Source organism: Cyprinus carpio, chromosome B8, assembly GCF_018340385.1.
Source record: "Cyprinus carpio isolate SPL01 chromosome B8, ASM1834038v1, whole genome shotgun sequence".
Taxonomy (NCBI): Eukaryota; Metazoa; Chordata; class Actinopteri; order Cypriniformes; family Cyprinidae; genus Cyprinus; species Cyprinus carpio.
Genome location: NC_056604.1, coordinates 19442866 through 19464804, shown reverse-complemented (window position 1 = coordinate 19464804; position 21939 = coordinate 19442866). Strand labels below are relative to the sequence as shown.

General features: G+C 35.0%; 1 protein-coding gene across 1 annotated transcript; it reads left to right on the top strand.

Moving 5' to 3' along the window:
- Window positions 1-8786: 8786 nt before the first annotated feature.
- LOC109100782 (NPC1-like 1) lies at window positions 8787-21450 on the top strand. Its single transcript, XM_019114215.2, has 19 exons — window positions 8787-9134; window positions 9884-11201; window positions 11803-12067; window positions 12990-13090; window positions 13175-13347; window positions 13434-13562; window positions 14202-14384; window positions 14661-14775; window positions 15076-15341; window positions 15497-15586; window positions 15731-15921; window positions 16265-16392; window positions 16507-16639; window positions 16727-16785; window positions 17588-17738; window positions 18153-18384; window positions 18483-18596; window positions 18684-18846; window positions 20622-21450. Exons 1-19 carry the CDS (start codon window positions 8802-8804, stop codon window positions 20804-20806), a joined length of 4329 nt encoding a protein of 1442 aa, XP_018969760.2. The 5' UTR covers window positions 8787-8801; the 3' UTR covers window positions 20807-21450.
- Window positions 21451-21939: the final 489 nt, after the last annotated feature.

The following is a 21939-nucleotide window of genomic DNA, read 5'->3' as shown; positions in this document are numbered from 1 at the left end:
ATCTTTGGCATTCTACAGTAATGTCACTTGAGAGCCAAAGAAGCCGTATGATGTCATACATGCAGAAACATTCTAAACTCCATAGCAACACATGCTATTTAGGAATGTATATGTGACCCTGGACCACAAAACCAGTCATAAGGGTCAATTTTTTTTTAAATTTAGATTTATACATCATCTGAAAGCTAAATAAATAAGCTTATTCGAAAATCGGGATCTGAGGAAGTAAAAAAAATCTAAATATTGAGAAAATCCCCTTTAAATTTGACCAAATGAAGTTCTTGGCAATGCATATTACTAATCAAAAATTAGGTTTTGATATATTTACAGTAGGAAATTTACAAAAATATCTTCATGGAACATGATCTTTACTTAATAACCTAATGATTTTTGGCATAAAAGAAAAATCTATAATTTTGCCCCATACGATGTATTTTTCATATCCTGTGATGTCCGCTTCTCAGGGCACTTACGTTCGAATAGAACAAACATCTGAAGCCATAAGAGAAACATACAAAATATGCAGAGCAGGGGGACGCGAGGACCGGAATTGAGAACTGCTGCTCTACACTGCTCAAAACTCGCATTTGAATCATCAGTGGCAAATCCTTTACATATGTAAACGTACTTCCAGACTGTGAATCAGAACAGCCAGCACTGTAGTCTTCTCTCCCAGGATCAGGAAACAGTCCTCCATAAAATGTGCTGCACACATCTGAATATTTGCGTTGAACTGTTCTGGAACAGTGTTGTAAATACAATTTACCCACTGATTTCTAGTCGTGTCCTCTTTTGGAAGGCCAAACAAAGTATTTTCGCTTTCACAACGAAACACTGTCTCCACAACATGGCGCCGGCGGCAACAGCGAGAATCAAAGGTTACACCTTCTTGCTTTGCATGAACATTTGGGCGGCGTTATGCAAATCTTCCCACATCGTGACGTAGACATGTGTGGGCATGTTTAAACGAGGCGTTTTAGGGGGGCATGGACTAGTCTTAACTTTTATAAAGAATATGTCTTTGGGATTGAGACATTAGTCTTTGCAGATTTAGGGATCTTATCTATTCACGAACAGCTTGTAACACTCCAAAGAGAAAGGAAAACTTGAAATCGCATCATATGACCCCGTTAAGTCTGGTTTTGTGGTCCAGGGTCACATATGAAGACGACAGTCACAATGGATGAAAAAACAAAAAACAAAACACATTTCCTCATCCAAATCAATCATTAGAAGTTTATTTTTGAAGATATTTACATTTATTTATGTGGACCTTTGTGATTTTCAAGGTGAACCAAGGTGCTTTCCAATAAAAACAGAGCAATAAAAACTAAAATATAAGCCAACAACAAAAATGACAGAAAATACACAAAAATGTCACAACATCGCTAGATATTAAAAGCCAGTCTAAATAAATAAGTTTTAAGCCTAGCTGTAAATAGGCCCAGGTCATTAATGGTGCGCAAATCGGGGGGAAGCTTATTCCAGAGTCTGGGCCCAGCTACAGAAAAAGCCAGTAACTCAGTTACATAAGGTGGGACAAGTCCATTCAGAGCTTTAAAAACAAACAATAACATTTTAAAATCAACTCGAAAAGAAACTGGAAGCCAGTGGAGCGAATAAAGAATTGGGATGATGTGCTCACATTTGCATGTGTTAGTTAAAAGACGGCCCGCAGCATTCTGCACCAGCTCAAGGTGACTGAGGGACGACTGTGAGACACCAACATGAACTGCATTACAATAATCTAATCTTGAATTGATAAAAGCATGAATTGCTTTTTCAAGGTCAGAGCGATTCAAAAATGGTTTGACCTTGGCCAAAAGACGTAGCTGAAAAAAAATAAAAAAATCTTTAACCATGCTGTCAATTTGTTTAGCAAATTTCAGGCTACTATCAAAAGTCATACCGAGATTTCTGACAATTTGTCTAAGCTTTGAAGTCAGCACATCAAATTCTTCTTCTTCTTTTTAATGTTTACCGGCAGTTGGAATCCAGCGTAATTGGTGCATTACTGCCACCATCTGCTCCGGAGTGTGGATCAGATAATAGGTTTACAGACTAATTCAACCAATTCCCTCCTTCCCCCCTTCTCCCCCAAGCATACAAATACAAACACAAATTCTACTATATAATAATACTAATAATACTAATAATATTTTTAACCTTCCTCAATTCTCCTGTTCATACTCTTCATACTCTATTAAAAACCTGTGTCCCTTAAGAAATCCATAAGAATTCTAGTCTATATCAATATAGCTCAATAGCCCTTTTAATGTTATGTCCTGAACCTCTCTCTTTAAACTTATTCCCCATCAACTCTCTCTGCACATCATACCTGCTGCATCTCAAGACCACATGCTCCACTGACTCCCCATCCTGGCAAACCTCAATCAAATAAAATAAATTCAGACTTTTCTTCATTTAGGTGAAGGAAATTATGCTCTAACCATAGTTTAATGTCATGAATGCAATTAGTGACCCAACTGCGTCAGCATTTTCTAATTTTTCTCAAATTTGCAAATCATCAGCATAGCAGTGAAAAGCTATATTATGCCTGGCTATAATGGACCCGAGAGGCAGCATGTAAAGTGAAAATAAAACGGGTCCGAGAATAGAGCCTTGTGGCACCCGGCAAGAGAGAAAAGCGGTGGAGGAGGACGAGTCCCCTATCACTACAGAACAGGTTCTATTGGTCAAATATGACGAAAAACACTGAAGTGCGGTACGCCGAATGCCAACAAAGTGATTAAGGCAAGACAGAAGGACTTTATGGACTTCAAATAAACATTTTCATATCACAAATTTTACAAATACTAGTGTTTTTGCCATTGAATTACCATAAACATTTATAAAACTGAAATGAATAACCTTTATATAATAACCTTTATACTTAATATTTTAATTACCAGGAAATTAACTGCATCTATTTTTATAATTTCTATTTTAATTTTAATTTATTTTAGTTTCAATATTCCTATAAAAATAATTATTATCTTAATTTTTTTATTTGTGTCTTGAGAACTAGTTTGACCAACTAGCAGTTAACCAAGGGATAATCAGCCTTATGTTTTGGATTCAGCTTAGACTAATATAGGTTTTAATGTAACCAAATTTGAAAAATGTTGATGAGTCTTAAAGAAAAAAATTATATGACTGACCTTTAAGACTAGATTAAACTTTTTATGCAACTGGCGTTAAATTATGGATTTATGAGTTATGTGGATTACTTGTGGATTATTGTGATGTTTTTATCAGCTGTTTGGACTCTTATTCTGACAGCACCCATTCACTGTAGAGGATCCAGTGGTGAGCAAGTGATGTAATGCTACATTTCTCTAAATCTGTTTTAATGAAGAAACAAATTCATCTACATATCGGATGGGCTAAAGGGTGAGGGTTGAGGGTTGAGACAGGTTACTTCCTCTAGATCAGAGTCTTGCTGTCAAAGTACATCATCACATTAAATTTAGCTCACTCAGTGGTTAACCATGACAGCGGCGGTCTGTCCCACCTCGGCACAGCCCTGATGTAGGTGACAACGCCGATATACTTTGCTTCGTTCATGACGTGCAATGATCACGTAGGTGTGAAGACAATGAAAGTATGCACATGAGGACATCGGAAAGTTTTGAAGTTTCCATGTCCTTTAAAAAACATGATCATCAGGTTTTAAAAAATAAAAGCATTGTTAGCAGTGGACTTAGACTTTTGACCTTACTGTATATGCTCACACACAAACATGCATAAAAATATACACACACAGCATAATCCAAAACGATTTTTTTCAAAATCAGTCAAAATCTACGTAATATTGCCACCCACTGGTACAAAAAGCATAAATGCTAAACTTTTCAAGACATCACTGCAATCAAGAAATTATTCATTTTAGCCAAATATAGGTATTTGGACACTAAAAAGATAACATTTACAAAAGGATAAAAGATTATGAGCATTAAAAAGATGTAGTTACCTGATAGTTTATCACTTGCCAGAACATCTTGGATAAAGTTCAACATATATTGTACCTCAACACAGAAACTCTACATTGAAAAGATAATTTATGTGCTATGTGTCTACATGTGTGCTTATCCATAAGTGTGTAAAATACTTCATGAAAATCTTCATCCAGGCACTCACTTTAGGAGACTCACCACTGTAAAAATGAATAAGCATGAAATATTGCTTTTTACTTTTTTAATTCATTATCATTATTGCTTACAGTAACTCATCACGAGAAGCTTCTGTGACAAGAAAATCCACAACAATGTAAAGACACTAGTAAACCGTCAATAGAATGTATTAAGCCAATTTACCTAAAAATAAATAAATAATAAAATCCGATTATATTACAATAGAAAAAGAGCATAGTTGTTGCTCACTGTTAGAAGAATAGAACATTGTTTTTGGCATGATTTTTTATGGTGTCTTTACAACACAATCTCATGGCAATTCATACCCCAGTAAAAAAGTAATATATTTAAAATACATTTATTTAATACTAAGTATAGTTAAAATCTATTACATATTTAGTGACATATCATTTGAAACTTACTGATATAAAAATCATAACTAAACTGTATTTGGAGCACTACTTGTGAACAATGCACATTTCTTAATATTAAGCCTAAAATTTGTTTCAATAATATTGATCTTTAAATGCAAGATATTTACCTGAATTATAATTGCAATAGCTCCACTTCCACACAATCAAATATACTTCAGTATATCTTTAGTTGGACTTAGCACTACTTCCCCACAATTAAAGTGCATTAAGTACAAAATCAGTTCTTTTTAATTCCAATTTAGCAGACTTGAAGTATACCAGTTTAGTAAACTATTTGCAGGGTATTTCTGTGTGTAATGCAAATGTATTTCAAATACATTTTAGTATAGTTATTTTTCAATAGGGTAACTATGTTACATTTTGGTGAAAAGGTGGCTAATTCAGATTTATTTTTGTGATCTTATTCGTACAATCTGAAATATCTGTTTTGGAGGTGGACCTTTATGCTTAGGCTACTGGTTTTCTAAAAACAATACATTTTCATAGGATTCACATCATACAAATTCATGTGAAATCACCACCTTGTAAAAAAAGATATGATTTACGTGAGACTGTTGGATGGTTTTTACAGTCTTTACAACAGTTTTACAATGTGTACAGTGACAACACAATATAAGACTCTGAGACACAAAAACAAACAGTGAGACACTAAAGAAAAAACATTCTCACACGCCCTTCCAGAAACCATAATCACTGTGTCACCACACCTAAAATAATAAAGTTATTGTGCACAATCATCAGTGTCCAGACAGCTGTTTGCTGAAGAACTCTGCTCTCTGAGGGCATGATGTATCATGCTTTTGAAGATCCAAATAACTGTTAAAGGGACACTCACCACTGAAAGTAAAAAAAAAAAAAAAAAAAAAAAAAAAAAAAAAAACGGAAACCGGCACAGCAGAAAAAACCCTAAAATGTGATTCTAATTCACTTTTACTTTCTCAGACCCCTTTTTGCTAGGAAAATCCCTTTTATTACTCAGCATTTGAAAAATTCATTAATTTCAAGTAATATTTGTATTAACTTAAACAAACAAACTGATATATATCAAATTGTGTATATATATATATATATATATAGCAATTAAGCATTTTAAAGGTTGCAATATTTACATGACAATGCTGGTGGTTTGAATTTTAGGAAGTGGAAAGTGAGTCCGATGAAAATTCTAACCCTAAAAAAGAATTTTTGGTACCTGATGTATTTGTTTATTCAACAGTCGATATACAAGTGTAATGAGTACAAACATTTATACACCAAGGTATGTAAAAAAACACAAAAAAAACCCAAAACAAACAACAAAAAAAACATAACCCCTAAGAGACTTTCAGAATGATCATGGATCAGCTTATGTTCCCTGTTCCTATAGCAACGGGCACTCTGTCCTGAGTATCGTTCATATTGCTCACACTGATAACACTAATCTTAATTAATTGTATTCTCAAGGACAGGGCAGGTAATCATTCACAACTATACAGGATTACTTGTCTTACAGTTATGAAGATACAAAATACTGTACGTATGAAGATAGAATGCAACAGTAAGTTTTTAGTAAGTTTCAGATTTTTATATAAGATATACAGATAAATAAAAGTATAAGTGTTATTTTTTTTTTTTCAAATATGAGGGGGGAAATGTTTTTATAGCAACATAATAAAAAAGAAATTAAAATAAATAGAAGACTTTCTTGTTCCTTGAAGTGATTGTTCTCATGTTGAAATGAGAAAAAAAGTCTATTTCATTCTGTTATTCTCATCATTAATATAATTTATATTCATCCTGTCAATCTCATTCATATAGTTTTTATATTATGCAGATTTAATTACTAAAAATAATCTCTGGTAAAAAGTTTAAGATAAGTAAATTACAGTATAATTCAGCACATTGAGACTCATGCAGAGTTACACAAACTACTACAAATCACAGAGGCACAGAAGCTAAAAAACTTTGGCATGCTTTTTAAATACTTAAAAAAGTAAAAAAAAAAAAAAATAATAAGAATAATAATTTATGTGAATATGACTAATCAGCCTATAAACACGATGGAGTGAAAGCCACAAGTCTGGCTATGTTCTAGTTCAAATCTTAGGAAGTGTTTTTGGGAGCAAATGTGTGCTGACATTTTTGTGATTTTTGATTGTTATTTTTCTTGAGCACTATTGTATTAATTTGTTTTGATTATGCACAATTGCACGTTCTTTCCTGCCGCATTCCAAATTTCACTTAAAAATGCTTTAAGAATTACATACACAAACCAAATATTGCCATAATCACTTATTTATAGGTCACATGAACCACTTGTCCTCTTTATACACTATGTGCATAGAAAACTGTGGATGTTTAAACAGTGCAGAATGTTTAAGCCTTTAAGTAAGTTATTTAGTGCCAAAAGACAAGCATGATAGCATATCTACTGAACTATTTAAGTTATTTATAAGGTGTCAGCTTCCAAATATGCACAAAAAGATCTCAAAGTTTTTATTTGTATTACTGTTGCGAAGGTAAAACTAGCTAAAAAGGTAAAAGCTCTCATCAGTTAGATCACTCTGTTTCTTAAGCTTTGTTCCATTGTGCTAATTAGCTTATATAACAGCAATCCTGTTATTAATTATAAGCTTAATTTTGGCACATTAAGTATCAGTTTATCAAGTTGCATGTTTAATCTTATCAACGATCTGGACCTTATCTGATTGCTTTAACTGACAATCCTGAAGGACAATTATGTCAAACTTGTCTTATCTGGTATTGGTTCAAGGGAAGAGGATTTAACCCCCAATTATGTTTTTACAAAGAAAAAATAAATATTTTCACTGTACAGGAAATCTAAAAAAAAAAAAAAAAAAAAAAAAAAAAAAAAATTAACAAATTTAGCAGCTTTCTTAAACAGACACCTGCAGAACATTTCATATGTTGCACATTGTGGTGAACTGCTCCATGTACTGCTGCTAATACTCTCTGTTCCTAAAGCCTCCAGTTTTGATCTGTTGTTTCTGCCTATTTCTGTTTTCTCTCTTTGTTGTTGTCATTTGTTGGTTTTTGTGAAATATTTTGGTTTTGTTCTGTAATAATGCTTTGCTGTATATTGTCCCTTAATAAATGACTTCTACTCCTTTAGCAAACACGTTTATTTGTAGGCCACTTATCCACGAGGAATGCTATAACAAAAGCGATTATTTTAAAGCTACTTATGAATGAATAACTAGACTATTGTTTCGATAATTAAAATAGTTTACTTGTAGATTATATTTAAGCTTCTGCTAAGAAGCCTGAAGAAATGCCACAGATGATAACATTTTTTTAAAATAATGCTTTTGTTCAGCAAGGATACATTAAACTGACTTAAAATAAATATACATATAATGTAAAAAAAACAAAACAAGAAAAAAAAAAGAAAAAAAAAGGATTTCAAATAAATGTATATATAAACAAATTCATAAAAAGCGTAATGGTTTCCACAAAAATATTAAGTAGCACAACTGTTTAAACTGTTAATAATAAGAAGAAATGTTTCTTCAATAGCAAAAAAAAAAAAATAAATCAGCATATTAGGAGGAATTCTGAAGGATCATGTGACACTGAAGACTGGCGTAATGATGCTGATGATTAATTTTTGTTTGAATGGAATGAATTATATTTTAAAAAATATTCAAATTATGTTAAATTGTAATACTTTTTCACAACATTACTGTTTTACTTTATTTTTGACCAAACAAATGCAGCCTTGGTGAGCATTACAGACTTCTTTCAAAAACATTATAAATAAAACAGGACCTACATGCTTCTTCAGTCTTGTGTCATAAATCTTACCTGCCTGAATTGTTTTTCAGTGCTAACGAAAGCCTCTCCAGCAGTCTTGACTGAAAGCATTTCAACAGGCTCTCTATCAATAAATGGTTAGGTGACTGCACTGCAAGAAAAGAAAAACAGCACTTTAAACACTTAGCACTTTTGCTGGTTTTTTTGTTTGTTTTTTAAAAAAGCAAGAACAAAAAGCAAAAATACAATACAAACCATATAAACTATTAATTATAAAAATATTGACTGTGTAGTGTTATATATTGTGTACGAATATGAACCGCACCACTGAAAAAAGATAAATGAAGTTGTTTTGCATTTGTGCAGACTATAGTTTAATGCTTATTTTATTAATGAGAGTCATCGGGGGGTTATCGGGTTTTGGTAGGTATGTTCCATAGCGTCAGTAACACACCTTTGGTATAGTCTGCCTATCTAGTTAATGATCAGTGAGCTGGATTGGCTTTTATCCATTCTGGTTGGCGGTGGAAACATCAGGCCAGATAAGACTCTAATCATCATCAGTATCACTTATGTTTATCCAATGAGTGAGAAAGTCTTTCATTTCCTCCTGTCTTTCTCTACTGTACCAGCACAGGCAGAGTTCGAGCAGAGATTTCTCTGCTACCTGAAACTCCTTACATCCTCCTGCCTCCTTCTCTCCACTGGACCTTACACTCCATACGCAAAGAAGTGCAGGACAACAAGAGAAATGCATTTCCAAAGAAAGAACTGGACTTGGTCCGGTTTATTGTTTACACTTGCTGCTTGCATGGTAGGTCTTCACAAATTTTTCTGAGTGACAGAATTATCACATTACAACATGTGAAACTCTTATATGTTGAAATATAAGGACTTTGGCTGTGAATGTGTAGTTATACTCTATGCTTTATTTGTGGGATATGGATCAATAACATGAGTTGGAGTGATATTTGTTTCTTTTTCACAAACAGAAAATTGATCCACAAATGAATAATGTATGTTAATGAATGGTTTTGCAATAATGATATATTATGTATGGATTTTCAACATTAAGAATTCAGGTTTAAGCTTTTCTAATGCCTCCACAGTCATATAAGAGTAGATTACAATATCCCAAGCTTGGAAAAGTAATACAAAATTAATAACATCTTTAAACATAATGTAAATTCTTTGGTTAAAAAGTGTGGGGCTTCTGTAAAAAGAAATGACATTGTTTAATAATTTCATTACATTTCATTTCATTTCTACATTAAGGATAAATTATTATGAATAGTAAATGTAAAACAAAATTTTTTGACTCATATTTGTTATTGTATCATATATTATCAATCTGATAAATTATAGTTGGAAATTATTAAGAAAACATTTCACTTCCATTTTTTAAGAAAAAATAATAATATACAAATGCAGAGAAATGGTAAAAATCTGAACTCAGAAGAAAGATTATTATTGACGTGCTAAAGATACATTACTTCAGATTTATAAGATACCATTAGGATTACATAAATATCTTTATATATGTCATATTTCTGTTTATTAAAGGTTCTCACAAGTGCTCAGCATGAACCAGGCTACTGCTCATTCTATGAGGACTGTGGCCTAAACCCTGCAGTGGAAGGGGCTCTTATCCCCCCTAGGGTTCCCTGTAAGGACTACAGAAAAGCTGTGAATGTGACAGGAGACCACTATGAACTTTTTAAATCTGTGTGCCCGATGTTTGCCCATGGTGAGGGTAATACACTGGCCTGCTGCTCCATCAGACAGCTCACAGCTCTACAGAGTAGCCTGACACTATCCAAAGCCGTGCTGATCCGTTGCCCATCCTGCGCCGACAACTTTGCGCACATCCACTGCGCCACCACCTGCAGTCCCAACCAAAGTCAGATTTTAAAGATTACGAAAACCGCAAACATCACGCAACCCACTGGCATTGTCAAGGAAGCTGTGGTGGGTTACGAGGCTTACATATCCACAAACTTCTCAGATGCATCATTTAGGTCCTGCAAAAACGTACGAATCCCAGCCACCGGAGGCTACGCCATCGCCACAATGTGTGGCCGCTATGGTTCAACGCTGTGTACGCCGCAACGCTGGTTAGATTTCCAGGGTGACTCGAGCAATGGACTGGCTCCTCTGGATATTAACTTCAAGCTCTTGTCAGACGGCCAAACCGCTGGACTCCCACCTGGAGCGGTTCTGTTTGCTGATAAAGCGTTGAATTGTAATGAGACGACACCGACAGGTGGCGAGGCCTGTTCCTGTCAGGACTGCGAACAATCCTGTCCAGCTGTACCACAGCCACCGCCTTTACCAAAACCATTCATGATTGGTCGACTAGATGGTGTACTTGTCATCAGCATCACAATCTTCTCCTGCATCTTTTTCCTTATAATGTGTTACGTAGTTTTAGAGTGCACTACCCACATCCGAAAGTCAAAGGGCACTCAAAAGAGCAAGAGCACTAGGGACCAAAACGAAAATGAGATTGAACATAAAATCAGTCCTAAAGATGTTACGTGCTCTGATAAAGCCAGTCTTGCCACTCAGGAGTTCCTGGGGTCTCTTTTCCAGACCTGGGGAACCATAATGGCACGATATCCTCTGATAGTACTCCCAGTCTGCCTTGTGGTTGTGTTGGTATTTGCAGTGGGAATTAAAGACATAGAACTCACCACAGATCCTGTCCAGCTTTGGTCAGCGCCCGAAAGTCGTGCCATGCGAGAGAAGGCCTTCCATGATGCACATTTTGATCCATTTTACCGCACCAATCAGCTGATCCTGACCGCTCCAGACCAGCCCAGCCACTACTATGACTCCTTACTCTTTGGCGAGCAGAACTTCAGTGGCATCATTTCTAAAGGTGACATTTCCTCAAACTTAAGTTATCATGAAAAGTTTCCAAAAGCATACTACATTACACAATGTAAAAGAAGTAGTAACAGATCTTTTCTTTAATGTGTTCACCTGAGAAAAACAGAATATCAAAAACTTCTTTTCTGTCTTTTCATTGGAAGTGTATGTTCTTTCATTCTCTTGTTTTGTTTGTGTTTTTTAGAGGTCTTAAATATTACTCTCCTTTTTGTATTATATGAACGTTTTTGTCAAACTCTGAAACACTAATTCGAAAAAAAAAAAGATATGCACATGCACTTTTTTAAGCAGTGTTTCAAAGCAGCCATTACTAGTAGGCTATACTGTATAGCTTTAGTATACTAGTAATTGATCCACAATGCAAACTGCTGCCAAGAGAACCATGGTGAAGTCTGGATGTGTAGCTTATATAAAGAATGTGCCGTGCTGTTGCAATATAATAGCATTTATGTTTTTGTCATAGGCTATTCATGCAGTCCTAATCAGTTTTTTTTTTTTTTTTTTTTTTTTTATGTAGAAATGCTTCCATTTTGAGAATTTTCTCTTCTTCAGCCAAATTAAAATATACTGTGTACGTTTCTTTCTCACAGATTTGATCATAGAGCTGTTGGAGCTTCAGCAGAAAATCCAGGCAATTGAATTCTGGTCAGATGACCTAAACCGCACTGCAAGTCTTAAAGATGTTTGCTATGCGCCACTCAATCCAGACAACCCCTCGTTAACAGACTGTGCTGTCAACAGTCTACCGCAGTACTTCCAAAATAGCATTGACAATCTGAACGCCAAAGCAAACATGACAGAGCTCGGCGTGACGAAGGAGGTAGACTGGAGGGACCATTTCATCTACTGCGTAAAGTAAGTCAGATATCTGTAGTTGTCACATTACCTAGACTGCACATAGATATTTCCAGTTTTTTGAGGTTCCATTAAACAAGTTCCAAGCACTGGGACTTTTTTTCTATCACTTGCCTGTCCAAGTTTGCCCACTGGGATTTTTCAAGCACAGTAGCACACAGGTTGTAGGTTACATTGTTAAGCCAGTAGGTGGTGTGGTCAAATGACTCTTATGAGTGAGTCATTTGTTTACGGATTTGTTAATAGTTTTTTTTGCGTGATTTATTTTTGAGAATAATATGTACTGGCTTAGTTCGAAATTTGTAGCATACTATTATGCTAGTTTAATAATGCTTCAATATAAAATAGAAATAGTAAGATTAGCATAATATTACATTTTGAATTCAGTCACAGTCTTTCCAAAATCACATGCGTATATACGTCTTTTGAATAAGTATGTACCTGGCAAATATTTAAAAAAGGTGTGCTCTATGTAGAATGAATGTGTATAGTATTAATATAATCTGGACGTGCTATGCCTATTCAGATATAGCCAGTGACTAGCTCCTATTTAGCATAATAGCATACTATTACAATAATATAAAATAAATGTTAACATAGTGTACCTTACGAAAATTAACCATGGTTTTACTACAAATAAAACCAAAAAGCCATGGTTAATATAGCTAAACCATGGTAACCACAAATAATGCTATGATAATTCAGTTACTATATTAATGAGAGGGTCATTGAAACATTCACTCAACCATTTAGATAATTCTAAAACACTGATTCATGCTGGAACAAAATGCCACCTACTGAGTGTGGCTTCATTTTGAAGTGTTTTTATTTGTGGAAACGTTGCTCATGTTATTCTTGTTTAATAAACTGCTTTATAAAAGCAATATCACACATAACATAATTATATTCTGCTTGCCCACAGCTCTCCATTATCATTTAAAGACATCACAGCTCTTGGCATGAGTTGTATGGCAGACTATGGTGGCCCTGTTTTCCCCTTCCTGGCTGTAGGAGGATATGAGAGTAAGACACAAATCTGGTGGCTAACATCTCCTCATTATCTTAAAGATTCACTGGGCTGACTTTCATTTTCTATTATATTTTCAGATGAGGGATACATCACTGCTGAGGCCCTGATCCTTACCTTCTCCCTGAACAATTACGCACGAACTGATGTTAAATTTAAGGTGGCTGAAGAGTGGGAAAGAAGGTTCCTTAAAATTGTACAGGAGTATCAGAAAAACCCAAACACAAACTTCACATTTGCCTACATGGCCGAGGTGAGACGCTGCTGATCATATGCTATAATGATTAGAGATGTCAGTGTTTAACAGTTTCATAATCAGACTGTCTGGGTGCTCTGTAGAGGTCCTTGGAGGATGAGATAAACAGAACAACTGCAGAGGATATCCCCATATTCATGATAAGCTATGCGGTCATCTTCCTCTACATAGCTGTGGCTCTTGGGGAATATTCATCCTGCAAGCGTATCCTGGTGAGTGCATCACAGAGTGGTTAATGGCTGTATGGGAATTTCCTCATTTCTGATAACGGGAAAGGAGGAAGCATTACTTTTCTCAAAATAAAGGCCTAATGGAAACTCCAGCAGTGTGATTTAAGTATGTTATGAGCATTTGAATCAATACATTCTGGATTAAAATATTCTAGGCCTACTAACAGTTAAAAAATAGATATAGATTCATTAGCTGTAGAAATGTATTTTCTTAACAATATTTTTAATATATATAACAGACTTTTTTAACATGGATATGAATATACTTATGATGTCATAAAAATACTGACAATTTTTAACCGTTTGTTTTGTTTTTAAAATGGTCCTTTTAAATATTTCCAAATCTGTAAATCGAATTTTTACAGATGTGGAATATTTATGATATGAGGCCATAAAAGCATAATTAATAATAATTATAAAAGCTTTATAAAAGTGTCTGTGAAAGGTTCTGTTAAAGGCGCTGATAAGTAAAATGTATTATTATTTTTATTATTATCATTTTTTTTTTAGATGGAGTATACATACACTAGCATATCAGACTTCAAGACATGTCCATGTTCCAAAAGAATTTCAGATAAACTTGCCTAGCATGATAACAAGGTCATATTGTTGATCTCTCAGGTAGATTCAAAGTTCTTGGTTGGACTGGGCGGTATTCTGGTCGTGGGCTGCTCTGTCATAGCCTCAATGGGTTTCTATGCCTGGATTGGGTTTCCATCCTCGCTGATCATTCTGCAGGTCGTACCTTTCCTTGTGCTTGCTGTGGGAGCTGATAACATCTTCATTTTTGTTCTGGAGTATCAGGTATGTTAAGTTTATTTCTTCACTCTTATTTTACTTCATTTTTGTGACATACTGTACTTTCTAGGGTCCACTTTAATCACATTGGTCACTCTTATTCACACTCTTAATTCACATTTCTTAGCTACATTTTGCTATATTGCAGTTTTTACTGTTTTATTCACCATATTTTACTGTAATACATTAAACTAAAACATCTTTTATAAAGTCTTACCAACCCCAAAATTATTTCATAAAACATGCTTTCTTTCTGTCTTTTACATGCTTATTCTCTATCAGAGAGATATGCGCAGACCAGGAGAGACGAGGGAGGAACACATTGGGAGAGTTCTTGGAAATGTGGCTCCCAGCATGCTGCTTTGCAGTTTGTCTGAATGTGTTTGTTTCTTCCTGGGTGAGAATCTCATATTGATCTCAAACTCTGCTTCAACCCATAAAACACAAATGAAAATATTTCAATACTTTTATGGATAGAAACTGGGAACATTTATTATATTGCCTGACCTTTACTCACTGGTGCATGTCAGCGAAACATGATGCAGTAGATTTATACCATCTCAATTAAAGAGAGATATGATTCATGTAAAGTATAGGCGATAATGTACTTTCGGCTCCCGAATGAGTCACATATAATGCAGTCGCTGGGTTCAGAAACAAACAGCTGACTTAACACACTCTCGTTGTCTCTTTGCAGGTGCTTTGAGCACTATGCCAGCAGTGAAGTCTTTTGCCCTATACGCTGCATTGGCTGTGTTCATGGACTTCATTCTGCAGATGACTGCCTTTGTGGCTCTGCTCTCACTTGATGCTCGGCGACAAGATGCAAATCGTTGTGAGATAGCTTGCTGTGTTACTGTTGAAACTCCACGACCGTCCGAACCCAACCAGGGCATCCTGCTCCCATTAATGAAAAAATACTACGCACCAGCACTGCTCAACCCTGTCAGCAGGGTATTAGTGGTACGTTCCTCCTTCACCAACAATGGTATTAAAGTGTTTTATCAACTACAGGCACTACAGGTCCCAGGCTGGATATTATAACTGTAAATTGGACATTTTCTGTCCTTATATAACTATTAGTAAATGTTTATTACTATTATGTCTTATTCTCTTAGATGGTGGTGTTCCTTGCAATGTTCTTTGCCTGTGTGTTCCTCTTGTTCCATGTAAAAGTGGGCTTAAATCAGGAATTGGCCATGCCATCTGTAAGTACAGAATTACTTAATGCTCTACTAGTATACTAATAAAAATAAATAAATAAATAAATGAGCCAATTAAAAAACCTTACAGTTATTAAATAATGTTACAGTGTTAACTTTCTCTCATCATCTGTGTGTAAATATTATCAGGACTCCTACATGTTGGACTACTTCGAATACCTCTATAAGTATTTTGAAGTTGGTGTGCCCACATATTTTATCACGACCAAAGGGTTCAATTTCACCAGTGAGGAGGGCATAAATGCAGTGTGTTCCAGTGTGGGATGTGACCAGTTCTCTTTCACCCAGAAGATCCGATACGCCACTGAGTACCCTGAGCGGTGAGCAATATCTATATAAAAGCACTATATAAAATGTAATCCACAATAAATATGTGTAAAATAGACATTATTTAAATAAAACTTTTTTATTTGATAAACATTGGCCTTTAAATACAAGAAGCACATGCGAGTACCAATATATTATATTTGGTGTTCTGGTATGGTACATCACTACTCTTTACCTCATTATGCCAATCACATCAGACCTTGAACTTATAGACTTGTTATCAAGTTCACAGTGACACGGTCCTGTCAAGATACCAAGTATTACAAAGAAATACAATGACCAAATCACTATATATAAAGCTGCTGATTAAAACTAAAATCATGCTGATTGCTCTAGATCTTACATGGCTATCCCAGCATCCTCCTGGGTGGATGACTATATCGATTGGCTGAACCCTGGATCCAAATGTTGTCGTATCTATACGGCTGGCCCAAACAAAGATGAATTTTGTCCTGCCAATGAGAGTAAGTCTTTCTATCTAATTAAGCAGTTTACATTTAAAGCCTTGTTGTTTATTATGTGAGTGTGTGTTTCCATGCAACATTCTTAGAGAACTAAATATGAACGTATTTTGACAGCGGGTCTCTTCACGTGTGCAAAGAAGTGTATGAGTATACCCGAAAATGGGGTTCTGCGACCTAGTGTTGAAGATTTTAACAGATTCCTGCCAGACTTTCTTAGCAACAGACCTGATCTACAATGTCCAAAAGGGTAAGAAAAGCAACTAAATCAAACTAATGAAAGATTGAACAGAATGAATGTTTAGAATAAAACATGTTCATATGCTTTCGTTTCCAGTGGTTTGGGAGCTTATGATAAAGCTGTGGTTAGAGACAAGGAAACTGGGGAAATAATAGGTGAGATAAATGAATGAATTGTATGTGTTTGAACAATTTGCATTCAACTTTTAAAGCAGTGGTTCTCAACCAGTGGACCAGGGACCACCAAGATTAATTTAACTCATTTAAAGTAAGACAAAACAAGGTTATTTCCTTTTAATACACCCCTTCAACAAGTGCTTTTTTTAAGAACCATGAATCCCACGGTTTGGGAAACCTGGACATATGAAGTAGTTTAATTTTAATAATATGATTTCTAGACCTGGAAATGGTCTATGAAAAATTCATTGAGCATTTTTATAATGAATATACATATTTTCTAGCTATGCCAAATGTATTCCTTATCCTTAATTCTCCAGTAAACTATGAACAGCTGGAAAAGTCATGAGGCTTAAAATATTGTTGTGAACAATGGGGAAACTTGTACTGAAAATGGTTGAGAACCATTGTTCTATCAATAGAATAGAATAGCATAGCAGTTTCTGGTTTATGAGTAAAGTCTGTTGTTAATATTACTAGATGAAACATTAATGTTTTGCTCATATCTCAAGTTATGTTGCTAATAATTTTCAAAGCCACAACAACTAGAACAGTTACTGTCAAGCAAGTAAACTCTCATCCTTGTGGTAGTTGTAGTCCTTATTAAGTGACTTGTTCAAAATGTTTGAGGTATGACTGTAATTTACTGTATGTTAAAGAATAAAACGTTACAAAGCCACAGACTCTAGTTTACTCATAAATGAGGTTTTGAGGCCTTCAAACAGCTCATATAAAACATATTTAAGTGTTTGATTCATTCTGGCATCTCTCCGCTTTTCAGCATCTCGGTTTATGGCCTACCACACTCCTCTGGTCAACTCTCAGGAGTTCACGGGAGCGCTGGAGAAGGCCAGAGAACTGGCACATAACATCACACTGACCATGAGGAACGTCACAGGCACCCCTCAAGACTTTGAGGTCTTCCCATACACGTGAGTGTCCACTTCTAATCCTCCCTTATCTTTCTACATTTGTCATCCTCACCCTTGCTGCTTCTTCTCCGGGATAAGATAAGAAGCGATAATCAGTTCATGTAATACTATTGAATGATAACGTGTCCTTGAGCTACTTCATAAATTGCAAAACTGCATCACAGATCCTAGAGCTACTTCATATTTTTCTGCCTACTACAGTATATTGTGTGTAGCAGGGATATCACGCACCTATTTTTTTTTAAAAAAGTGGCACCAGTAGAAAAAAAAGTGTGCTTAATTGAACTGAATGTGCACTTTGTTATGGACTTAAAATCTTAAACTCTACTTGCAGAAAATATAAAAGACCACTTAAGTGTATTTAAAAAGTGCACTTTTCTCTCAGCACTGATTCTCTGATCTTTTATTTCGCAGTGTGACGTATGTGTATTACGAGCAGTATCTGACCATCGTGAACGAGGGTTTGTTCAACATCGCCGTGTGTTTGATCCCCACATTCGTTGTGTGTTGTATCCTGCTCGGCATGGACTTGAGATCAGGCTTTCTGAACCTGCTCACCATAGTGATGATCACTGTGGATACGGTTGGTGTCATGACGTTGTGGGGCATCGACTTCAACGCTGTGGCACTTATCAACCTTGTGACGGTGAGTTGTTCACAGAAACACTGCATGGTCTTCACTTCATAAACCCAGTGACGCTAGTCAGGATAACATTCTCATCTTACTGTGGGTTTGTTTTTCAGGCCGTTGGTATATCAGTGGAGTTTGTGTCTCATTTAACACGCTCATTTGCTCTCAGTATTCGCCCCACGAAGGTGGAAAGGGCAAAGGAAGCCACAGCTAACATGGGCAGTGCAGTGAGTACCATAACTTCCTCAGTTATGCATTAGTTCATATGTCCGGTTGTTGTGTTGTTTCATGAGTGCGTATGTTCTCTTTTCCAGGTGTTTGCTGGAGTTGCAATGACCAATCTACCTGGAATAGTGGTGTTGGCATTTGCTAAAGCACAGCTCATCCAGATCTTCTTCTTCAGACTCAATCTGGTCATCACTCTGCTCGGCTTGGTCCACGGCCTCGTATTTCTGCCCGTGCTGCTCAGTTTCTTAGGTATGTATAGTTGTTTAAATGTGCAGTCTTTATACACATGGTGCTCAATCCCAAAGAGTTTAAAGGGATACTGTCACTTATTAATCACTTACCCCCATGTCGTTCCAAACCCGTAAAAGCTCCGTTTGTCTTCAGAACATAATTTAAGATATTTTGGATAAAAACCGGGAGGCTTGAGACTGTCCCATAGACTGTCAAGTAAATAGCAGTGTCAAGGTCCATAAAAGGTATGAAAGTTGTCGTCAGAATACTCCATCTGCCATCAGACATGCAATCTGGGTTATATGAAGCGGTGGGAACACTTTTTGTAAGTGAAGAAAACAAAAATAATGACTTTATTCAATAATTCCTTTGTCAATGGTCTCCTCTGTGTCTCTCCATATCACTGTATGCTGCGTATGCTCTTCTGTATTATCCACGCCAAAAAGTGTTCCCGTCGCTTCATATAACCCAGATTGCACGTCTGATGGCAGATGGATTATTCTGACGACAACTTTCATACCTTTTATGGACCTTGACACTGTTATTTACTTGGCAGTCTATGGGACAGTCTGAAGCCTCCAGGTTTTCATTCAAAATATCTTAAATTGTGTTCTGAAGACGAATGGAGCTTTTACGGGTTTGGAATGACATGGGGGTAAGTGAGTAATGACAACATTTTCATTTTGGGGTGGAGTATTCCTTTAAGTTCAAAGAGACTAATTACAATTCTAAGTATTGTAATTGTACTGGTTTTAAGTATCCCAAAATGCAAATACAAAATTGACTGGTCAGTCAAAAAGTAAAAGTTTTTACACAAAAACCACACACTCAAAATTAAACTAATGCCTTTCAAATCTAAAAACACAGACTATGAAACATGTAGGAAACATCCAGTAAGAACAGATAAGGGAGAGGGAGGAATCAAACATGTCAGAACAAGAGTTGGATCCATGAAGGATGAGAATTTTTATTTTTGACATTACCACAGACCACTTGATTAAATAAATGCAACATAATGAGGCGATTTGAATAGTTACACAGTTTGAAGTGTTATTTAGAAATAAAGTATGACAGTATAATACTGTAGTTGTTTAATATTAGCACATTACCAAATAATCTGTTATACAGTGTTAAGTATTATTTATATAATATGGTGGTATTTATTAAAATGTTGTATATTGAAGCTTTTATTTTTTATATTTCCATTTTAAATGTAGTTCACAATAATTTAGTAATTTTATATGCTTTTGTCATTTTTTTATTTTTATTTTTTCCCAGTTAGTTAGTTAGTTATTTTTAGTTTTACCTTAACTTCAGCTTATTTTATGTCCTAGTTTTTTCATCTCGTATTTTATTTCAGCTTTATTTTAATGACTTGTAGTAATTAGGGCTGCAAAAGGATTAATCACGATTAATCGCATTCAAAATAAAAGTTTACGTTTACATACTACAAGTGTGTGTACTGTGTATATTTATGGTTTATATATAAAAACACATACATGTATATATTAAGAAAAATAAAATGTTTGTATTTATATATAATATAAATGATATACAAGTATAAATTTATAAACACTGTTTTTTTTAAATATATACCTAATAATAGTAATAATAATAATAGTATTCGTATTTTTAATAATATTCAATTACAATAAAAGAGTAAGTTAAATTTAGTTTATAACTATGTAGCAAGCACCAGTATTCCATTTCAAACACTAGAAGCAACCAAATAAAATCTGGTGTATTAGAACAAGGGTTTGGTTAAACAAAACTCCTCTGTCTGTGTCGCTCAGGTCCTGGTGTGAACAACGCCATTCTGCTACAGATTCAAGAGAAGAAAGCCAAGGAAATGGAACTCAACAGCAAAGCTACATACGACAACATTAGCTTCGAAAACCATGAAAAGTCAAATGGCGAAATCCCCGTAGATCCCAAGACCACCCAAGAATCCAACGAATTTGAAATTGACATTTTGTAACTGCTCTCCCTTTTCCTTCCAGTTCGTTTACCTCTACTATTACACTGAATTGGTAGTATGAGAGTTTCCTCCAAATGAAGGGATCACTTGCTATTACTTACACTACTGCATGAGAGACCTGAGGGGAAAAAACAACCAACTGCAGGCACAGTAACATTATGAGCAGAATCTCATCTTGCTATGTCAGCTCTATGCCTCCTAATGAATGAGGACACTAAAGCATTATGTTACTGCTATAAAACGATCTATCACCTTCTGAAGATGTTCATGAGAGATACTCAGCTTGTCAGCCCTTCACCATCATCTCTAGCGGTGATTATCTCACCCAGGTCACACCTGACACAAAGTGATAATGCATACAAATGAGGAGATAATTTCCACTGTTAGAAATAAGGAAATTAGTACAATAGATTAGAATTGTTTAACCTTTTTATTGTGTAATATTTGTTAAATGTTATATTTAATTTTGTTGTTGTTTGATATTGTCATTTAGCATGCAATTAATTTAATCCTTGAGGACAGAAACACTTAACTTTAAAAAGCAGGCAATGCAACTCAAATAACACTCCAGTATAAAGAGCATCTGCTCTTGTATTATAAGCATAATGTCTGTAATAATATTAAATGCACTGTGTGTATTTCTACATTCTGTTTAAACTCATTGAATGTTCAATTTTATCTGAATAGTTCAATATCTCAACTTTGCATTTAAAGTTTAACGTACTGTTAAAGTAACCATAAAGCACTTTTACAGCAGTTTATTGGCTGTATGTAGGCAAACTAGGAACCTTTTTTGTATATTTTAGGGTAAATATTTAATATATATATATATATATATATATATATATATATATATATATATATATATATACATACATATACATATACAAACACAAAAACTATACTGAACTGTAATATTGCCTTCTCATATGATTATTGAATTATCTATCAAGTATTCAAATACATCTTACAGTAAATCAAAACTCAGATTTATTGGCACGTATCATAACATTCTTTATTAAACATTTGTGCAATGAAAAACTAAATTAAGTTTAATACAGGCACACAACTGAGTCTAACTTACACTGCATAGACCAAAAGGAATTAAACACATTCTAATCCAAAATCAAATC

What these genes read in the sequence shown, in the direction of transcription:
- LOC109100782 (XM_019114215.2), top strand. Translation starts at nt 8,802, where the DNA reads ATGATCAGTGAGCTGGATTGGCTTTTATCCATTCTGGTTGGCGGTGGA. An exon ending in CAGTGGCATCATTTCTAAAG is followed by an intron (nt 11,202 to 11,802) that starts GTGACATTTCCT and finishes TCTTTCTCACAG; the next exon opens with ATTTGATCATAGAGCTGTTG. An exon ending in TTTGAGGTCTTCCCATACAC is followed by an intron (nt 17,739 to 18,152) that starts GTGAGTGTCCAC and finishes TTTATTTCGCAG; the next exon opens with TGTGACGTATGTGTATTACG.